General features: G+C 35.9%; 1 protein-coding gene across 1 annotated transcript in view; it reads right to left on the bottom strand.

Moving 5' to 3' along the window:
* AKAP6 (A kinase (PRKA) anchor protein 6) overlaps window positions 1-22,692 on the bottom strand; it is a 239,706-nt gene that overhangs the window by 47,660 nt on the left and 169,354 nt on the right. Inside the window, 2 exon segments of the mRNA XM_009319363.1 lie at window positions 2,762-2,986; window positions 6,425-6,571. Of these exon segments, the coding sequence (XP_009317638.1) occupies window positions 2,762-2,986; window positions 6,425-6,571 (372 nt within the window).

Here is a 22,692-nt window from a genome sequence, read left to right as displayed (position 1 = left end):
GAAGGAAGGAAGGAAGGAAGGAAGGAAGGAAGGAAGGAAGGAAGGAAGGGCTGCCTTGTGGTTAGCGCCAAAGATTAGGGTCACTGCAGCTGTGTTCTACCCTAACACAGCCACTGACTTTCTGTGGAAACCTAGAAAAGTCACTTAATCTCCATGCATTCTATTTCCCTCATTTCTAAAAAGGGGATAATAATACCTACCTTAAAGGTTTAGTGGGGCTTAGTTCATTAATGTTTACGCAGCATGTACAGGTCCTTGACTGGACAGTACTATAGAAATGCTAAGTAGTATTATTGCACAGCAATATCCCAAAAGAAAAGTAATGCAGTAGTACATTCTTTAATAAAAAGAACACTCAAATTAATATGGCATGATTTTTTATAAAAGAAAAAGTTGTCAAAATAATTTCCTACTAATGAATTTAACAACCCCTCCTCCCCCCACATGGTTCTGCTCTTGGGTCCCAACTGCATGTGAACTACACATTCAATTCATTCTCCAACTGCAAAACAAAAGGAAAACACCTGAAAAATGAAATAACTGTTTTTCCTGAGGCATAAGTGTAATTTAAAACATAACATTATGGAATGAAAATCAACAGCATTGTTAAGTTTATTTTATTAAAAATGTTTCTCTGTGTACAGTGGCTATGTGTATAATCGGGATGGTGCAGCACAATAACTTTCCATTAAGAAACAATGATTCACTTACCATGGTGAAAGCAGTAATAAGGTTAAACTCTTAAGTTAAGTGGGAAGTAAGTCAAACTAAACCCCAGCAGGTTTTCTACTAGTGGCATAGCTAATGTTTTTGAAAATGTTCTAAATGTTCCTTCTCAAATATATGTATTATACATTGCGGTATTGTTAATTATATCCATTTTCTCTTTTAAACACTTCCCCAGGAGATCAGTGAAGAATGGAAAACTTACTTATAGTGGATTTCAGATTTAATGAGACAAAGATGGTTTAATATATATGACAAAGTGATGTGCTCTCACCATATTTGATAGGTAATTATTTTTTATACTCTAATGGCTACCATTTTGAAAATAATTAATGTATTATTTATGTAATTAATAGATAATCAACCGAGTAATGAAATACTCTGGTTACATCATGGTGGGTGGTACTATCCTGTTTAACATCTCTAGAGCTCTTGGCATGACATCACGTCATATAGATATTAAAAGATTTCGTTTGAGAGATTTATGCACATTTCAAATATGTAAGTAACATCGCTATGGTATTTCTGTTCATACATATATACACACATATAAAAGTCTTAGCCGTATATATATAAATGTATATTTAAAAACAGTTTTGTCTGAAATTAGATTTTTAAATCCATAGTTATGCACTTAAATAAATGCCATAATTTTCCACAGAAATAAAAAGCATCCAGCATTTCCTATGGAAAACATGGATCTATTGCTGCGAAGTTCTGCAGGTCTATCAACAGTCCTTCATAATCACTAGCTTTGAAGTTTGCTGATAGAACAAACAGAATCAGCATGATTTTTTTTCCCCCATTAGCAGAAGACCACAAATCATTAAAAAAAAAAAAGATGTCATAAGAAAACTTAAAATTACATTAAAATGGACATGCTCAGGAACCTGAAAAAAACCCTTCCAACTTTATCTACATTGACACAACCTTCTCACTAATCCCCATGGTTGGAAAAGGAAGAGTTAAGGAACGACTAATTGGGAAGACAGTCATTTTTCTGCTGTTGTTTTCTTGGAAGCTTGTATAAAAAAGTGTGTTTAGAAGTGTTTGCAACATGCGCTTTGAGGTGAGTATTTAATAAATTGTCTATCACCTTAAGAGTGCTGTTGCTCTAGACACCCTGATGTACTACTAGTGGAAGAGAAAAACCTCTTTACCTCTAAAGCTCAACAATTACTTGTGATTCCTTTCTTATTCTTTGGTCAAAGATCACTTGCAGAGTAAAGTGACCTGTAATGATGATTCAGGTGAGGGTTTATTTAGAAGTGATAGCTATGAACAGAAGAAAATTGCATGGTTCTACCAGGCTTGTTTGCTAACTTAATAGTCCTCTTTCCTAAATGGTCCCACTACTTTTGGGGAATGGAACAAAACATACAACCTCCATTAAGTCAGTTGCAAAGCTGAATGCTGGCCTTCAGTTGAAGGAGCTTATCCATCTGAATATAGCATTGTGACTACAATTCTTTTCCCTCCTTTCCATAAATCTTCAGGCTTAGGCTTAAGATGTGGCCTAGATTAATGCAGATCTCACAGTGTATATGTCTTTTTCCACATACCTATTCGCCACAAACTTGAATGTTTTCTCATGTATGCTAAATTTATATCTTTGCAAATGTGACCTCAAATAGGCTATTCTTGACTCATATGGCAGAGAAATACGCTATTAAACTGATGGTCACACAACACATTAATTAATTTAACTGATATAAGGAGTGAAATTCAGAGTGAAGCTTTTCATGACAAAACTTAGCTTTATAGTGAAGTAGAATGACAGAATACTATTGCTTTTCCGGTTGCAGTGTGATTAGCCTTCTAAAGCTCTCTTTTGCAAAAAGTCTAAGGAATAAATATTATTGTAAAGGTTCAATAAAATCAACATGAATAAACACATAGTACATAAATGAGGCTGAAAATATGAATATATGATTACATATGTAAATGCATTGTATTATGTTATGTATAAGATAAATATTTTATCCTACCATAAAGAGGAGTTTCTCTATGAAAACTATGATTGTTTTTTTATTACCTTAAAATATTGCAGTTGTTTCTCAGCATTCATTGTTCCTTCATTTTCTTGTCTCAGACAGGAATTGAAGATGAAAAGCTCTGTATCTCTCAGCCACCCTTTCAGCTCTTTGATCCTGACCTCCAGCTGCCTTACCAGGCTGCCGCTTTCAGGCGAGAGCAGGTCACGTGGACCTAACCCACTGTGCCCTACCATTGTGTCTTGGATCTTCTCTCCTAGGGTTTTCTAATGCATCAGATAAAGAAAACATAGATTAGTCTTATGTACCAAAGCATATACAGGTTAATGTGCAACAAGAAGCATCTGTTAGATGACTAGAGATGTGGTATTTTTAATAATTACTACTAATATCAATCAATTTCGGTCTTTGTTTCCTTGTTTCAATCAATTTCATTTTTTCTATCCTTGTTTCTCACTTATGCTGTTCTGTCTGGGTCACTGACTTTGCTGGAAGCCTGATAAATCAATGTTTATTAAGAGCAACTATGGACAGAGGAGACAAAACGGTACATAACTTTTTAAAGTAGTTACTCTACAGAGTTTGTCCGTGGCTTTAGATGCTTATGACCATGAGAGTTACTGGTTTCTAGGCAGCAACAGAAAATATGACAAGCACTGAGTTCACTAAACTCTTATACAAGGTACTCTCTAAGTTTCTGGGGAAACACTGAAATACTGAAATATTTTTTGAGGTATGAACTGTCAGGACACAGTTCCAAACTTGTAGCCCTAAGGTTGTATACAGGAGCAGGTAGGTCACAAACCGGCTGGTTTGCTTTTAAAAGTGGATGAACTCATTCAGATGCCAATAAGCTAGAAATTGCAAAGCCTCAATGTTCCTGAACATCAGGCCAATTATTTAGGCAACTAAATTCGAATTTCAGTTCTCCATGTTAAGCATCCACTTTAAAAATAATGGACCAGAATAAACATTCACCTCTGATGGCTGATGAAACTAATTTACCACAGCTTTTCAAAGTAGTATTTCTAATAAAAGAACCACTGAATAACATTTTGATAGTGGACGCTGTGAGCATAATGAATATTCTGAAGAGGCCACGGATAGAAAGTTACCTTCCTTTTCAGTATTTTGAAAGGCCATCCTTTAACATCACAAGGGAGATACGCTGTTGCCTGCTTCTTCTATGCCAAGCAGTATTTTATCTGACCTATAAGAGGCTGTCAGGCTGACACTTATTATAAACACTAGATCTGTGTTACTGATTGTAGAATATTGAATATACACTGGCAATCGCATCCAATAACCTTTTAAACTGATAATTAGCAGTGGTTAATTGTCGTAACGTGAAGATACAGTTTTAGGTGACCCAGTATGGCTGTCTGTTGAAAATGCATGCTTTAGAAAGTTACTGGAATATAATTTATAACAATGAAGTTAGCTTCCAAAAATAAGCTTTAAAACACAAATAAAATTAGACCAGCAGACATTAATCTTCTATGTGGCATTCTGTAAATAATGTCTTTAGGAGATCATAAGTGAAAAACATGCTTTCTTGGCAACACCCTTCTATTTTCATGGTGCAAATATTGATAATTTGAAGACCCTCGGTGGAATCCAGCGCTAGCTATTGTTTTTATGCTGTAACAAAAGTAGCAGCAGGAGGTGAAATCAATGCCCTTGGAGGGTAGGGTCACAAAAAAGAATTTATTGCCACTTTTTTGTTCTGGAACAGTTTGCAATCATAAATTCTTCATAAACAGAATACTTCAGAGAATGGTCCGTCTTCATAAATATACGACAGAGGACATCAATTTCATTTAATTCACAATTTGTGTCAGCACAGCAGATGCCAATGCCTGCCTTGATAGGGTTGTTTAATATGCAATTGAGACAGAGTAATATTCAGCACAGGGGACAAAATTTCACAGATTAAACTGTACGCACCACTGACATTTCATTCTAATGTATTTCCATTCCACACTGTTCACCTTAGATGAAAGTAATATTAAAAACCATATCCCTCTATTTTACCATTGTTAGAAGTTAAAATCTTTGTCTTTAATTTTTTTCATGCCAATTAAAACGTAATCATGCCAATTAAAACAGTATGCCTAGTGTCGTTAGTTTCTGCAGAGGTTTTTATTAAATTAAACAAAACTATCAAACTCTGCTTATTATTCATGAAATTGCATTTAGCAGGAAAACTGTAACAGTTATATGTTATTTTTCTGTAAATGCTGAAATTAATGGCAAAACTTAATCCAGAGGTATATTTTGATTTTAACGTACTGAGAAGTGGAGGGCTTCATTTTTTTTTAAGACAGTTTTTCTAGATTTTTAGAATTATGATCAGTTACTTATCCCATAGTTTTATATGCTACCAGCTCTAATCAGTGCCACTGAATTAACCTGATTAAATACATTGAAAGTGATAAAGGTAAGGCTTACAGCTGAAATTATTTTGAGAATACAAGTTGTCATGATCAGATGTAAAAGAATAGTCCCATTTTTATCAGTAAATTTATTAATGTTCAAATAGGTTTAAAATTCTCATGGTGATGCTGCAGATTAAAATTAAAAAGTAATAAGCTCACTAGTAATAAGGCAACTTTTAACATTTTCTGACAATTTGCACATTTAGAGAATCAAGCGATTAGAAACAACTGTGCTGAACTAAAAAAGCCCCACCCTCTGTAAAATCGCTATTCCATTTCCAAATAAGCTAAAGTGACACAAGTCAGTATTTTAAATGCTGTTGGCAGGTTGCATGTATAGCTTACTCGTAATATATTAGAAATGTTTTTTAAACTAAGATAATAGCATGCAAAATTATGCAATGTAACTGTATTGCTAATATCACACATCTATAATTAATCATTTAAAGTAATTTATAAATTTATCTTACCCTTGATTTGAAGTGAAGGCAATTAAGGAGAGAAGTGGATGGAAAAATATATAGTTTGACCTCTCTCTCTCTCAGCTGTTTTACAACAATAGGACAATAGTGTCTCCTGCACGGTGCCATCACTGGTCTCTGGGTAACAGAATCACTATATTGCTTTTTTGCCAGATTCTTGTATCTCACTCTTTGGCTGAGACCCAGCCCATCATAGCGTGAAATGAATTACATGAAACTTTTTTGGCTTTTGTCAAAAGTGAGCTGAATACAGCAGCATGAAACATATCCTGGCTGTGTTCTTAGCTTCAGGTATTCAGATTTGTACTGAATCTGCATATTTGTTTTTGAGCCATCAGTGTGACCTGAAATATGCAGTGACAACCCCACTTTTCATCTTAAGGGTATAGTAAATAGTTAAACAGTAGATGTCTCTAACATGTACCTTCAGAATAAATTCTATTAACATTCACTCAAGCATGACAGTCAGTGTATATCAGATATACTGCATTATAGTTGACTTGGTGCATACCCGTAATACATGGCATATTTTACTTACGTTTTTTATGTATTAAAGAACTAAAATTATTAAAGTCAGACAGGACACAAGCAAGGGGAAAAAAAATCAACAGAAGAGGAAAATACTATGGAGTTTTTATAATAGCATGAGTAGCTTGTTTGAAATGTACGTGGTGAATTGAAAGAGAGAGATATTTGTGCCTCAAATTAGAAATCAGACAGACAGCGTACTTCAACACACAAAAATGTACACATAACCCACAAACAGTAATAAAAATGCAAATACCCCAAGCAGTTCCCATTTTTCATTAATTGAATCCACTTTTTCAAGGAGATCATTTGGTAGTAAAACACCACTTTTCTTCAGAGCTTCAACCTTACTAAGCAGTTCCATCTTTTTCGGGTGCCTGATTGACATTTCTACACTGTATCTCTAAAATGAAAAAAATAGATAATATTAGCTACTGTAAGGAGTTTTCTGTATAAAAAAATCAATCTTTATTTCTATGTGCCCAGTTATGATCATGCTCACTATGCCTTTTTTTTTTTTTTTTTTTTTTTAAGCACACAACCTTCTCATGACATATCGTAAGAGATTTAGGTACCGAGCACGTAGCCTTCTGGGTGACGTATCTATGCAGGCAGTTAGCAATTGATTACATAAAGTAATAATCACTCAGTCACAATATTCACTTGCACAGTAATATTCACTAACACTCTCTCATCTGAAGCTTGATCTGCCTTCGTCTCATTCAAGTCAGTGGTATCTTATTTTTCAAATATGTTACTTCAGCAAGTGACACTGCGGCTCTCCATTGAAAAAAAAAACAGCAAGGAAATAATTTCATAATTATGTTTCCTGCACAGTTTATTTCTTCTGTCTCTCACTGTGGATTCTATCTCATATACAGGCCTGAAATGTTATTACATGTGAAAACGTGAGAGTTTCACCTTAAAAAAACAATTAGACATAACTCCCTTACAACACAATACCAGTAACTTGATTTTTATTGCATCAACCAACAGGAGCAGTGAAATAGCACACAAACGAGAACAGCCACAATGCTCATACAGTCCAATAGTTTCTTCAAGCTGAAACTACCTTTCATTTCCTGCACTGTTAGTTACTGTTAAAAAAAAAAAAAAGGACAGAGGAAACAGGAATAAAATCAGAAGCTTCTTTCAAAATTACTTCAATATGACTTTCTAAATATTTCAGCTGTATATTACTTATATACTTTATAAAAATGTATTCTAATCTACAGACACATTGGCAAATAAATCTATTTAAAACCTGTTTTCTATGAAAACCTGATTTAAGTATTAAGTGTAATAGCTACTATAGTGATTAATTATGTTTTAGTAGCTGGTACAGTAAATCAAAAAATAAAATTTAACACACAGGCATCCACTCATATACATACCCTACATATAGCTAAGCTAATTCCCTCTCCCTCTTAGGTATAAAACACTCATTGAAATAGAACTTCTGATACAGCCAAAAATGCACCTTTTACTAAAAGAGGAGAGTTCAGCACATATTCTTACAAAGGTGTTTACAAGACATACATAAATTATGCATAGCTATTAGCAAATTGCATCCTAAACATTAAGCTTTCTTTGCGTTATATTCAGCCAAGAAAACTGCTACAGCAGCTCATACTGAAAATGTTAATAACTGGGCTAAGTATAAAAAATTGAACTAGAATAAGGAATGTTTAAAACATGGGTGCCTTTGCCAGATCCAAGAACATGCTCTGTAGGAAAACAAAGCAAAAATACAATTGGAGACAGCTTAAAGAAAATAATAAAGGTGTGAAATCACTGTTTCAGCTAACAGGTCCTCAGCATTTCCATGCATATGTTTGCATATTGTTAGTTTCGTATTTTAATCTCTCATTTACACAACACATGCACATCATTTGTATTATGTAAACTTCAGCAAATATTAGTCATTTGTGGATCATAGAGCAAACGTTTTAAATGAGGTGATTTAAACCATTTGTCATTATTAATGAACACTGATCAGGTGTCTGCGTATCCAAAATTACATGAATATGCATAGTAAAAAACAAGGAATTGTTTATAAAGAACTTGCCTTTCGACACTTGGTGTACTGCGGCTAAGGTTTCAGAAATGTACAATAGTAGGTATCAACCAGGTCTGGCACGAGGGAACTGGATCCGCCAAGAGGCAACACCATTTTATTGGACTAAAATGTTCAACAAGTACGCTTCTTGGTCCTGTGTTATTGCCTTTTCAGCTAGAATGGTTACTGGAGGAGATTACAATCTTCTTTATGTAATCTGATTTCTATTTAAAGATGATATAGCTGAAAAGGATTTGCATAATTATTTCCATAAGTACATGTAATATCAAGGGGAATCCAGAGTCCAATTTGCTAGGCACTGAAATCCAGTTCGTGCTACTCCCTTCCTTTTGTCAAGTGAATTAATAGACTGAGGGAGTCCTCTAGCTGTGTGACACTGGTGCAGGCACAGCTAGTTAGTACTCATCACCTGTTCTAGGCTGGCAGTTGCTGCTGCCTGGACTGGGGCTGGATATGTTCCTGGACAGTGCAGGACTGATGAAGAAATAAAATACATTGCATGTTTCATAACTACAATGCTCTTGTTAACATAGAAGGCGTTTCGTTTAATTTTGGACTAGATAAAATAATTCAGTGCGGCATAGTCCAAATAGTGTGACAGATGTTACAAAAGGTTATTACATTAAAAAAAAATAAGCCAAATCTTATGTACATGCTCTGTCTTTGTCATCGTGTAACCTACTGCATAAACAAGCATGATGAAAGTGCTGATTGATAGAAAATGCATTATACTGTAACTGTAAATGATGAAAGAATTCAGTTCATTATTAGAGGTATTGGTATGTGACTGAGAGTCAGTATTGTTTCATTCCTGTGTATTTTAAGTTAAGAGAAGAGCTTAATGTACAGGAGGTACAGTTTGAGAACTGATAGCACGAGATGCTATTGCTAATGCTATTTTTTAATCCATTAAACTCCTACACTCTAAGCAGTTGCATGGAAAAATTAGCTACCAGCTCTATCAGTGCTGCACAACCCTAGTCTGGTAGGACTACTTAATCCTGTGGTGAGAAGATAATTTAATCTTCAGATTCATTCTTTCCTCAGCTTTAAGTGAGCAAAGGCTCCTCCATTGTGACAATCTGTGGATGCTATGTTATAGATTACTGTTTAATAGACAAAAATGAGATTAAGAAAGTTGAAGTCACAGGTTTCTCGCAACAGCCACAATAATAAATAAATAAGTAATATTTAATTTCCCACAACACCTGTTATATTAAAAAACTGGGAACCCCCCCCCACAAACAACAACATACTGGAAAAACTGCAAAATATTTACAGCATGATTAGCTGTGTGCATGCATGGCTGGTTTTGTGCTCCTGAAGCCACTCAAAAGAAATCCAAAACATTGTTATGTAAGTTAAAGAATTTTGTCTTTTTATTCGTTCTCACTCAATAAAATCAGTATTTCTCAAAGGACAAATAGTGGAGTTTAAAAAAAGGCAGTAGCATTTATCCGTGAATAAGTTTGGCAAAAATATTTAAACCACAAGAAGTTGAATTTCAAAACAAAGCAAGTTAAAACCTTACTTCCCCTGATAAAAATATTCTAAGAAATCCAGGCAGGCTTGATTGAGACGCATTTTTGACACTTCATACTAAACTGTTACTGTTTTTTCTTTTTTTTTTCTTTTTTTTTCCTTTTTTTTTTCCTTTAAAAAATTATATAAAACATTTTTTGTGTGAAAAATCACACCCGAAAATTCTGCCCAAATGGAGACTGGAACAATGCCTTGTAACAGTGTTAATTGTCACCATGGAAACCAGAAGAATAAGCCATTTTGAAACTGGTATAGAAGGCACACATTGAGCAACTCAAGCATTTTTCAGCCTCCCTCAGTGTTAAGGAACAAGATGCCTAGTCACTGAGAGGTCAGAGAAAGAAATCATCATGAAAGGTTCGTAGATGTGCACTGTCTGGTAAACAATAAAAAAATCTGTACACAGTTAACAACTCGGTAAGACTGCGCACGGCATCTTTCAGAGAGAGAAACACCACAAAAAGATGATCAGGACTGGGGTGCGGATTCCACCCCTCGAGCAAAACTTTAGGGCAATATTATGCGAACCTTGCCCCTAAAGCTCCCTGGGAATTCTGTTGTTGTAATAAAACTTCAGAAGAGGAAAGAAAAAAAAAAAGCCTGCATGATGGAATTCAAAATAATGCTCTAAAAGCACAGAGAGAGATTAAGACATCCATTGTAAGACTTTTGTATGGTGCTTCTGTTGGTTATAGTGAAAAGAGACTAGACATACTGAACACACAGTGGAGCTATGGCTACGAAGTACAGAAGAATTAAGCCAGTGAACTTTCTCCATTATTGGAATAAGGGTGTGCTATTTGTAGATGTTCTGCATTCCATCATTCACATACTAACAAAGTATCTTCATTCGAATGGCACTGTATGATACACAACTGAGATCAGAACTGAGTGACCTGGACTGGATCCTTAAATTTTAAAAACTTGCTTTCGGGGTGTTTTGACTGCTGCAGACGCAAATACATACACAGGCATGTTCAGTGTCTGTATGTGCATGCATAGTCAGCGTTGGCACACATTTGCAAAATACACTGCATGCATAAAATTGAGTAAAGAATACTCTGCAAGCGAAGTCACCAAATATGTAATATAAATATATATAAACATATAGCACCGCACATATAGCAGTATTTGTCCATCACCTCTTCACACACATCCTCACTTTGCTTTCTGGATAATGTTTGCACTCTTCATGCTAGGCTTCATGGTGGCCCCTTAGGAAGCCCATGCCTAATGCCATTCAGTGATGAACAAAGACTCTTTTTATTCCAAAGTCCAGGGTCCAAAGCTTAGCTGTATACAAGCAAAGTGAAGGAATCTGCTAGAGGCCAGCCTACCCTTCACAATAGCTCTTAATGCTTCTACCTTTTTGGTACTACCAGTGTGAAACATTTTAGAAACCGTCCAGAAGCTCGGTTATATTTCTTACGCTGTCAATAGCACTAGAACCTCTGGACAACGTTCAAGATCTGGGCTGAGCGATCTGTCTAGATAAATAGCAGTTGCTGTTTCTTGCAAACTTCATGTATTTCACCATTAGCAATTTATGGCAAATAATTGCACAGGGAAATTATAAAGACTCCTACAATTGTCCTTGTAAATTAATAATAGGCTTTCTTGATTGGGATAAATTTGCTGCTGAGCCTTTGGAAAAATTAAAAAGTGCAATGTCATTTAAAATTGCCAGAACTCACACAGCAAATTACATCTGAGGTTAAGAATCAGTTTTTCCTCTTCTAGTTTATTCCATTTGCATGATCTGGAAATCACATTACATTGGCTATGTATTGTTAATTGGACATAGATTGCATTATCTTTAATATAAATCAAACTACAAATATTAAAATGAATTGCAAATTCTCTAATAGAAGATCATAAAACAATCTTTTTTAAGTATCTCCCATTAATAATTTAATTCCAATTATATCACTCAGAAAACTCAAGAAGGAGAGCGCTAACTTATTTCCATTTGCTTTTTTCCCCCTACAAATAAGTACAATAGTACAATATGTATTTGGGTGAGAGTGCATGTGCGTACGGGTGCATGCCTGTAAAACAAAACAAATCTTAGCACTTTTCTCTGAAACCCCTGCAGACACCTTGCTTTTTTGTTTCAGAAAGCAGCAAATGCGGATCACACTTCTGCTATGCATTCCTTTCTGTGGCAGCTAGAGAAATAAACACATTGAAAGAAATATTAAGCAACTTCATGAACTATATTTTGCCTACATTAAAAAATTATGCAGTCGGTACCCATTGTTCTGCCTTTTTTTTAAGGAAGGTGATCCCAACCCTTTAAATTTTACTATAAATGTAATATCTTTTTGAAGACTTTGTATGCCCTTTAATGAATTTATATTAAATATTTAATACTGTTTAGGGCATATCCACTACTACCAAAACCAGTTATATTCCCAGCAGTCCCACTGTTTCAGGCAGAGGGCTTGATTGATCCTCCTAGCCTGAATTGAGTAGAATGAAAAGAAGCAGTTGGAAAATAGCTGCAATCATTTAATGCAGATGACCTCTGACAGGCTCACAGCTCTTCTATCTGAACAGAAATTTGCATGGGGTCTCTGTGCAGAGGAACAATGTAACCTAAATGGTAGACAATCTTTATTCTAATGAAGTGGGTGTCAAGGTCAATGTAAAACTGCAATGATAAATGGTGCACCACTAGGCAAGAGAAGTTGCATAGGCATTGTAGTGCTTTCACATTAATTGAAGACTGAAATGCACTGAGTGAAAGCACAAGACTGTCTTTTCACCATAATGTGTTAATGCACAAATGTTTAAATGTTTTATTCAAGCCCCTAGCCTGTTGGCACAAATCTTATTGCAAACAAAAATACAATAGTTGGCCAATAACCAGAAAAATAGAACTTTTTATTAGCTTGCCTTATTTCTTCAATCCCTAACAACTTCCACAATCTACTCAGAGTACCAGAAGAATAACAAGTCTCCAGACACCTAATGTAATTCCCATGATCCTTTTTCTATTTAGGATATCTGTCTTTAATTAGTTCCAAACAAGCAAGCCTTTAGACAACTCTTCATTAGATACCATTCCCAATGAACGAACTGTGAGAAGAAAAGTCATGCTTCAATATTATTATTTCCTAGATTCCAAGTTTTCTTTTAGTATATAGTTAACATCTCCAGGTGCCTTTTGTTCTCAGTAAGAATTAGACCAGTAAAACTGGGTTTTGTAATGCAAAGAGTTGTGTGCCTAGAGTGGGGACTAAACTACAATCTGTTATTGTGGCTTTGTCAAAACTGCAATACAACTATAATTATAGTACTTCATCAGTCGATCAAGCAATTTGTAGAAGGCAGTACATTTTGTCTTATAAAAATGAGGAGGACAGTAAGCTGCTTTTTAAAATCCTGAGCTGCTTAAGCTTGTTAAGGGTATATTGTTTGCTAATACACTCATTAGCAGCCAAGCATTTTAACTTCATCAATTAAACGGGAAATGGTGTTGCACCATTAGTTTCACAAAATGCTGAAATACAGATAGCAGTCTACAGCTGAGAATTTTAGAAAATTTATTTTCACCTGCAAGCTGCGTTATACACTTCAAGACGGTTTTTGTGCAGCGACATATACATGGGGGTGTGTGTCTGTGCATGAATGTAGGTGGTGAAAGCCCTGCCTATAGTTGTGAAGCTAATTATATATATACACATATACACCCACTTAAAATTTCCGGAGTTCCATAAGGATTGCTGCTAAAGCACAGCATCATTTCTTGACACCGATGAACATTTACTCATCTGCGTAATCCCAAGGATGACAGAAGTTTATTCCTGTGAACAACTAACAGCTCTCCTGGATAACGAACGGGTTTGCAATATGGACGATAAATTTTGAATATGTATCAGCCTTTATAGTTTTAGGCTCTTCTGTGCAAATAGATGTTAACAATACGATTACAGTTATAAGACAAGGAGCTATAGCTTGTTACTAATTAAGAGGATCTGCAGTACTTTCAGTTTCTGGGAGGCTGTGAGTGGCACACACTGTACAATGCCGTTTCTATTTTACAACTTGCCTGTGCAAGGGAATTTTCCATAAGGAAATCAGTCTTCAGGATACTGCAATTCAGAGAATAAACTCCAAGGGAGAGAAGAGAAGAGAGAAAAAAAGTGGAGGGGGGGGGGGGGGGGGGGGAGTATAGTGTAAAGGCAAAAAAAACCCCAACCCACGTTACTGATGAAACTGTTTAAAAAACTGTACAGCTTCATCTGTGTGTGATTTGTCAGGTCTGAAGCTTTGACGTGCCCAAGGGGCAGACCCCAGCGGGGAGTAGGCTGCAGAGCTAAATAGCTGTGAAAGAAGTCTTAATGTAGGATGGAATTCAAACTAACCTTGACATGACCTCGGGAAAAATATGCAAAAAGTAAAATGAATGCACTCTGCAAGATACATCCTAATTTTGTGGCCGACCTGGTTAGTTTCACAAACATAACTGGGACTTTAAATGCAAAATAAAATGCGAGGAAAAAGGGGAAACTTCGGAATTCAGAGTAAAAACTTAAGCGGGCATGGGGTGTTGCTGTGGAGGCATATGAACCATTTGGAAACAATCCAAATAAAAACCAACACTGAACAATATTGTTGTCAGCCTGTCTATTCAGGAAAATTGTTTTTTTAGGTTGAATATAAATGACACAAAGCCAAGATTACATCATTGCATTACAAAGTCTGTTGTGGCTTTTAGCCGAACAAGCCCCATGGATCTACTGGCTGATGGCAGTAATTCAGTAAGAAGTTTTAAGGGTTTCTCTTTTTTTTTCAGCTTCGTTACTCTAAATATAGAGGAATTTTGTTTAAATACTGATTATTTAAATTTTTTTTAGTCCACATCCCTGAGTTTGTTCTGCAAGCTTACTACTTGATACAAACAATAAAAATTTGAGTTGGTATGTTAAGTCTTGATTTGGCTTTATTATGTGTTTTGCCTGTCTTGCTCAGCGTGCAGTTAAGCAGGAAGACATCCACCTTAATATAGCAGCCAAGAACTGGCTAATTCACTAGATATATGGAAATTTTAATTGAGTGTCAACTTGTGTTGAAATTCAATCCCATTACCTTCAGAATGCAATTTTGTAGCAATACCAGTTATTTACTACACTATTAACCAGATTTTAAATAGAATTAAATTGCTGAGAACATATAGCCAAAATACAGGAGTTTGAATTCGTATAGCAAGGGCAATCCAGTATCAGGTGTATGAGATCCCGCTAGATCTAGAAACTGTCGCCCACCTACAAATAAAGACAAACCCTGGCAGATGATGACAGAACATGGTCCCACAATACAGGTTATAGCGCAGTTCAGGTAAGGCCACAGAGCTGGTGTACTTCATGTTATAACAATCTATCGATCTCGTAAACTACGTGTTTTACTGGGATCTTTGGCTGATATGGGAAGGAATTTCCGAGATTCGTCTTGTATTGCTTGCAACAATGCTGTTAGAGCTTTGAGGTTTTTTTCACACCTTGCACCAGAGGTGTGACTTTTGGCACAGACTAATACAGATGCAACCTACAGACATGCTTAACATATCAAATGTGGATTTAGTTTAATTTACATTTACTTAGTTGTCTGGAGTCTAATTGATATTAAATAAATATAAAATAGTGCTCTTCAGGAATTAATAACTACTATACCTTTGGCTTAGGGCTCAGGTATATTTATTGAGGAAAAAAACATAGAGCAAGGGAGATTCTGAAATACTGCTGTAGACTGCAGTTAGCCCATTACTGAGCAGAAAACGTATTTGATGGCAGGAAAACTGTTTGGCCTGGAAACAAAAAGGTGGAGTTGCAGCTCCATCCTTGGCTGGATATTCTGAAATGCTGACCCTACATGTACCAAATCTCACATAGCTACATTTTTACATTTACATTTTTACAAAATAAGATACAACAATGTAAGATTATGGAGATTTTTTGAAGAAGATAATCAAAAAAAGTAATTTATAACCTGTTATCCTCCTTCTGCTAAGCTGTGCCTGCTTCTGCACTATGCATGAAACATAAAATTGGAACTCCTCTACACAAAGATTTAATTCCAAATGCACCGACTATTGTCAGGCTATGTGTTACAGGCATCATTCTACTTTGAAATGGATGTTCCTGCGCATTTATCTTTCACAGACTGGCTCTTCTGAAGTCCTTACTCCATTGTTACTCTGCCGGAATGCTAATGGCGGTCAGTAATAGCCTCCCGTGAGTGAAGTCTGACTGAAAATGGACAAATAAATTATCCTCTCTTCTAGCAATACCTACTGGGATATGTTTGAGGGTAGAATATCTCTGGATCCTTCTTCTTCTTACCTATTTGCTCTACTGTTTCATGGGAGAAGAGGTTCCCCACTGCAAAAGGAGCCAAATGGAAATCTAAGTTCCACAGACCAACAGAGGCAGAACTCAAAGTCTCCACCAAAGAATGGGAGAATCCACAAAGATCAGTACACCTGCCATTTAAGGCACAGTGGCTTTAGTAATCCACATTACTAGACCTTGTCAGCTGTCAGAAAAGAAAATGATCCCTGGCCTGTGGCGATAGCCCTGCAATCTCTGCAGGCTGCTGAGTGACCTCAAGTCAAGACCAGACAGAATCTGCACCTAGCTTGCTTAGTCTCTAACCTCAGAACATGTAGATCAGAGTTCTCGTTTCCTGTAGTATCTAGGGTAACAACATGATCTTTAAAGTATTTGAACTTTTTTCTACACGACAGAACTTGCACCTGTTTGAGGGCCCATCTAGGTGCTGATCAGAAAGGGTGTTGACAGCAGATTTCTCAATTTGCCCTAAAGTTAAAATGAAAAATGTCATTTTTATTTTAAATGCACATCCTGTACTGTATTAAGTAAAGTGAAAGCTAATAGTTTTTATAATGTGCTATTTGATTTGTTCCTTATAATTTCCCTTGAGTTATGTCAAAGTTGGCACACGCAGCAGGTCCACTAGGAGTGCTAAAACATCTCCACTGACTATCTAAAACACTGGCAATCACCGTAATTCCTCTTATAGCAATACCATTACAACGTATTGCATCAAAACTATTGTTAAAACACGTTGAAAAGAAAGTTATATAGTTAACTACTTATTGTCATCTCCAGACAGACATATACTGAATCCTTCAAGAGCCATAGCAGATAATAGCTATTTACTTTTCCAGTACACGTTAATGTTATTAAAACAGAAGGAGAAAGTTGGCATCCCAATGCCATTATCTGCGTTAACAGTAGGCTAATCTCATTTTATGTTGAATTTTATAAATTCTTAAGAACTCAATATTTCATTTTTAATATTATTCTAGGAAAAAAATAATACTTTTATAATAAAAGAAAAAATACTCTCAAGTTGAAAAGTTATTTTTATGATCAACTACAAACCGCTTTCAAGAGCAAATTTATAATGGAACTGCTGACACAGCCTAAACTATGGCTGTGTGAACGCTGCAGAAACAGCTATTTCAGAAAACATTTTCAGCTTTAGGAGAAGTCCAACTTTGTTTAAACCTGAACTTATTTTTTTACAATAGCAAGTAATGTTAACAGCATGCTGAAAATGTTAAGGCTAAGTGTACAGTGTCAAAATAGATTGAATCTCTCTGAAAACTGGAAATGCAAGCTTTTTAAACATAATCCAGATGTTTGGCTTTTAATCATATTTCAAGAAAGAGGAAACTTATGCAATACAAAATTCATACATGCATATTTCATTAGTGCCTTTCCTATCACTGAATTAAAAATTTCTAACATATGTTTTCCTCAAACAGATAATGTTTTAAATTAGAAGAGTTGGCAAGAAGTTGTACACCTCACAAATGTCATTGAATTATTTTAACATGGAAGAAAATATTTCATTTTTTACAGTATTAACAGCTTTGATAGCAAATTCTACAGCAGTGATCATTTTTTTGCCTTATCGATAGGAAGTTCAATAGTCCCGTAAACAAACTAAGCGTATAAAGATGACTGGAACAGCAAGAACTAACAACTAGCCTTCTTCAGAATATCTGAGACTGGTAACACCCTGACAGACCTATGGGTATTTAACACAGATGCTTTCTCTCTTCCTCACTGGTGATCAAAATAGCATAATGCTATGCCCAAGCAGCTTCTTCAGCAAGAGCCAAACTATCTTGAAGGTGGAAAAACTTCTTCCAAGATGAATTTCAACTCTAGAACACTTAACAACACCTCTATATTTGCTGAACGATATTTAAAGGACTATATCAGTGTGGCCATTGTTTCTAAAAACTAACATACATGATGAAGTATATGATTTTTTTTTTAACCTTTGGAGTTTTAGAAAATTAGACTCTGAGTTAGTTTCTAAAAATGAACTTTCTGAATGTAATAGTATTTTAATATTTTAAATAATTTAAGACAGACAAAACCTAAGCAATAAAAATGAGAGCAACTATCACAGATATAATGGGAAAAGAAAAGGGAAAAAGACAAAGAAATCCTGCTTCTGGCACCTGCATGTGGCATTAGGTTTGTTCTTTAAGAGCCTTGTAATTTCCGAGGAATATGTGAAGTGTGATCATGAACCACCAGGAACAGAAATATGCACTCTGTTATTCCGTGATGCAATGTGATGGAGTGAGATGTTACTCTGAACTTCAGTTCTGCCCAGAAATGTTGGAAAGTAAACAATCCAGCACATGCTGAAAGCCAGTCTTTCTCTATCTCCAACAGCTGCTGTGCCTAGGAGAGATACTTACCCTCTTTCCAAATGGCCACCAGCAAGGGTATCCCTAATGCAGCCTTTTACAGGCAGGCTCAAGCTTGCCATTCCTACGCTCCAAACAGTTGCAGACTTGCAACAATCCTGTGAAGTGGAGAAATATTATTCTCAATTTAAAATGGTAAACTGAGATACAGACAGCCACCATGTCTGTTGTCAGGGAAGATCTCTGATGTGGGAACACAAGTCTTTTGAGATCTGCTCCAGCATTCTGTCCAACAGAGTATATTGTTGAGCTCAGAACTACTTAACATTGTTTGCTTCACACAAGACTGAAAAAAAAAAGAATTATTGTACTTATGATACATTTTAGTTGTCGTAGAAAATACCCCAGCTCTAAACTCAATAAATCTTGATGGCTACGAGCCATTTAGGAACCAACACTAATAGTTACCTTTAAAAGAATACATGACTGCAGTGACACTGAACTCATTTTGTCTACTGAACAACTAGCAAGACAGAAACAAAAGAAACTTTTCCTCTGTTTCTTTCTATTTCCCTGATTTCAGGTGTCTGTTTTCAAGGATTTATGCTGCTGCTAAATGTGAACTCTGTTATTTGCTGGCATGATGAAAGCTGAAAGCATCTTCTCATCTCTAATGGCATTCTGCCAAAATATTCTCTGACAAAACTTGGGCTGATTCACAGATCTGAAGTTCAAGAAATTGTCATGATCTAACCTCACCGCTTGTATAAAATGTGCCATAGTCTTACCTTCTCTTCCTATATTAAGCTCTCAACCTTCTGGCTTAGAGAAAATCTTTCAGTATTGCATTCAGCCCTGATTTAAAGATGCGAATGATGGAAAATTCATAAAGTCCTTGGTAAGATGATAAATGACCAGCTTCCTTCACTGTTAGAAACTGCATGGCTTGTTTCTAGTTGAATTTGTTTAATTTTAACTTCCAGATGTTTTATCTTCTTATTCCTTTGCCAATAGCTTGAATGTCTGTGAAAGCATGACGTTACTACAAGAATCAACCATGAAACCAGATGACTTGCACTGATCTCGGGTTAACTCTGTTTGGTGTTTCTGGGATTATAATTTATAGAACCAAAACATAGAGAAGCCGAACAATTTTTGCAGAGGCTGGTGAACTCAGATACACATGCTTTGGACATTCTTAAGGCTTGATTCTTCCTAGGGCTGTCAGAAAGCCAATTTTCAATAACTTGGCCCTGATAAAAGTGAAAAATAATTTGTGCTTATGGACAATATCGCCTGTACTCACATTTTGGCTTTTACTTGTTAGGCTTTCCTGGTTCACTTATAGATTTTTTTTTTTTCTGCTTCTATTCATGCTGGAAAGGATGGTGGGGAGCAGAGGAAAAAGACCATAGTAGCAGATGAAGTGGATGATATCAATGAGAATTTCACCCACAAGGAGAGTATTTTCTAGTGTATACCGCCGACTGCTCTAGATTCACTTTGGAAATTGTAAAGTTGAATGTGAAGTGATCTTGACAGACCAGGGAATCTGCCCTTTGTGTTTAGCATTTTGTAATGAGCTTCTCTGAAACCAGCACACAGCATAACGCCTGTATGTTAATAGAACCTGTCTTTCAGCAATTAAAAAAAGAATAGTTCTGTAAAGATACTGCGATGAAACTGTAGAAATGGATTTTAGAAAAACACCCCACAAGTTTGTGTTGACTTATGTTGCCTCGCTGAAATGCTAATCTCTGTGCTTTAAGCAGACTGATAAACTGGTGACTATAGCATCAATATTCAAATCTATATAATACTTGCAATGTCAGTGGATTTAGAGACTGGTAAGTTATTGCTATTTTAATGTCTGAATTCTATGTAAGGAAGACGAAAAAGGCATGTCTTGAAAATTGGAAAAAAGATGCATATATCTGAGAAGGAAAGAAATGCTTCAAAGGACTGCAGTAGCAGGAGATATCAGGACACAAAACCAGAAGTGAAGTAATATGAAGCAAATTCAGGATATTTTGAATCTACTTCAGCTATAGGAACACTAGGAAAGATGTGAACTTTTGTCTTTCTGGCATTCTTTCAAGACATTCTGGTCCTGCTTTGTGGAAAGCCTATCCTGGTAACCATGCATGCCATGATAGCTGTCTGGCAGTTCAAATACAAATTGGAAGGATCTGTGCCCATTAAGACAAGATATATGCTTAAAGTAATGTGGGTCGATGTCTTCAACTTTAACTGTTGTCTGCCTAGTTAATAGATGTTTGTTACGCTATGCTGTATATGCAGGGAATTTAGTAATTCCAAATGAAGATGGAAAACTGTAAGAAAGAAACTGAGAAAAGGATGAGGGGGAAAGAATGAGATCCCATTGCTTATTCTGTGTTTTTCAGATTTTCAAAGGAATACATTCTATTGAGAGTATCAGGAAAAGTAAGTGACTCCGATTTTTATGGTGACAGAACCTTTGTGAATGGTATCTGCACTTCAATGACGTGAAGTGGTTTCACTTCGTAGTTTAAGTGGCTGTACTTCCCAGCTTAACAATCATTTTATAATTAGTGACAATTCTAAAAATAAAAAAAGTATACCTTGTTGAATACTCCATGTTTCTAACAGTAGCAGGTTACTTTTTCAAATCTATATCTGAGTCAACTATTTTAGGTCGTTTTGTTAGCTATTATGCTAGAGGTATAATATGTTGCTATAGAACTGAAGTTTAAAGAAATTAATGTAATGAATACATATTTTAGGACAGGCCACATGTCCTTCATACATTAAGCAACTACACTAGCACACATTAACCCTATTAAAGGTAATTTTTCCAGCTCATTGGTGATTGGCATTTGGTACTGATGTTTGAAGAATTGTCATTGCATTGATTTTATTCTTTGCCTCTTTAATAAAGTGTGGAAGAAATGGCAGAGGTAGAAGTTAACTGTCCTTTGGTAAAGCCATTAAGCACTTAAGAAAAAGGTTTGAATATTAAACCATGCAAAAATCTGTAAGGACATTATATATGTTTTTAATTTTGCAATATTTCATAGCCTTGAAAAAGTCCCACTAGTATGAATACATTTACATTTCATTGGTACAACAAAAAAGACCAAGTTAAGATTACAAATGCCACACTTGCACTCACGGAATAACACCATCTAACAACAGAAGTTTTAATAAATATTATTGTACACCCTTCACAAGACGTGAGTTAGGGCATATGCTAACAACACAGTGTAGTAGGCCACCTGGTGGTCAAATCAGCTAATTATCCATTTTAAACGAACACAAAATTAGAGGCCCATACAAAGAAAAGATAAACATGAAAGAAATGCATAAAACCTCATCAACTAAAGTCTATGGGAACTAATGTAAGTATATATAAAAATGAGTGTTTCTTCTTATCTTAGCTTTTCCAGGAGTGGTCACTGCTTGAGGCAGGATACCAAGGTTGATTGAGTGATGTTTTCTTGTGTTAAAAATGAACAATAGCTAAGTTCCTAGGCTTTTCCATGCCACTTTATAAAGTGAGGTTCCATAACAGGTCAGTCTATCACACTATACCCCTCAGCTCCCTAGGAAAGACCAGAAGAGAATCTGGATTAAACAAAAAAGTAAGTTTCCAGGAGCTTCCCTGGGAAAGCTTGAACACGGGGTACACAAAAATATGTTGGCCAGCCCTACTTAAAAGGACGTAGGAACTAAGACTACTATGCCCACAGATCTGGATCCAAATATCTTGTAGCCATACAAAGCAATGACAACAGACATCAGCGCAAGCTATTGTTGATGCTGTACATTCAGACTCACAAAAGAAGTAGATATGAATTGTAAGGTCACTGCTGACTAGTGACAAGTAGCTGAGAAGCCTGAACAGATGAGGTAAGGTCAAAACTTCAGAAAGTTCCTCAGCTGTTGGATGACCTGACAACCAGGGATCAGAACATGGGAGAGTGCCTGGTTTTGAGATTTAGTCAGTCAGAATCTGCTGGTGTTAAAATCTGTAGCACTAGAGTGGCAAATTCTGGCCCTGGCAGATTAAATCAGCAAGCTAAAAGATACAGCTACAAAAAGAATTCAAAGATGCAGCAGTCTCTGAAGAACCTGGACTTTAAGGGACCATATGCTTCAGGAGGGAAGAATTTAGAAAGCGCCAGAGAGCAGAGTAGTATGCATGTGACTAGAAATGGTGGGT

Source organism: Pygoscelis adeliae, unplaced genomic scaffold (assembly GCF_000699105.1).
Source record: "Pygoscelis adeliae isolate BGI_AS28 unplaced genomic scaffold, ASM69910v1 Scaffold71, whole genome shotgun sequence".
NCBI classification, from domain to species: domain Eukaryota; kingdom Metazoa; phylum Chordata; class Aves; order Sphenisciformes; family Spheniscidae; genus Pygoscelis; species Pygoscelis adeliae.
The sequence above is the reverse complement of the archived record's forward strand: the minus strand, read 5'-3'. Positions and strand labels throughout refer to the sequence as shown.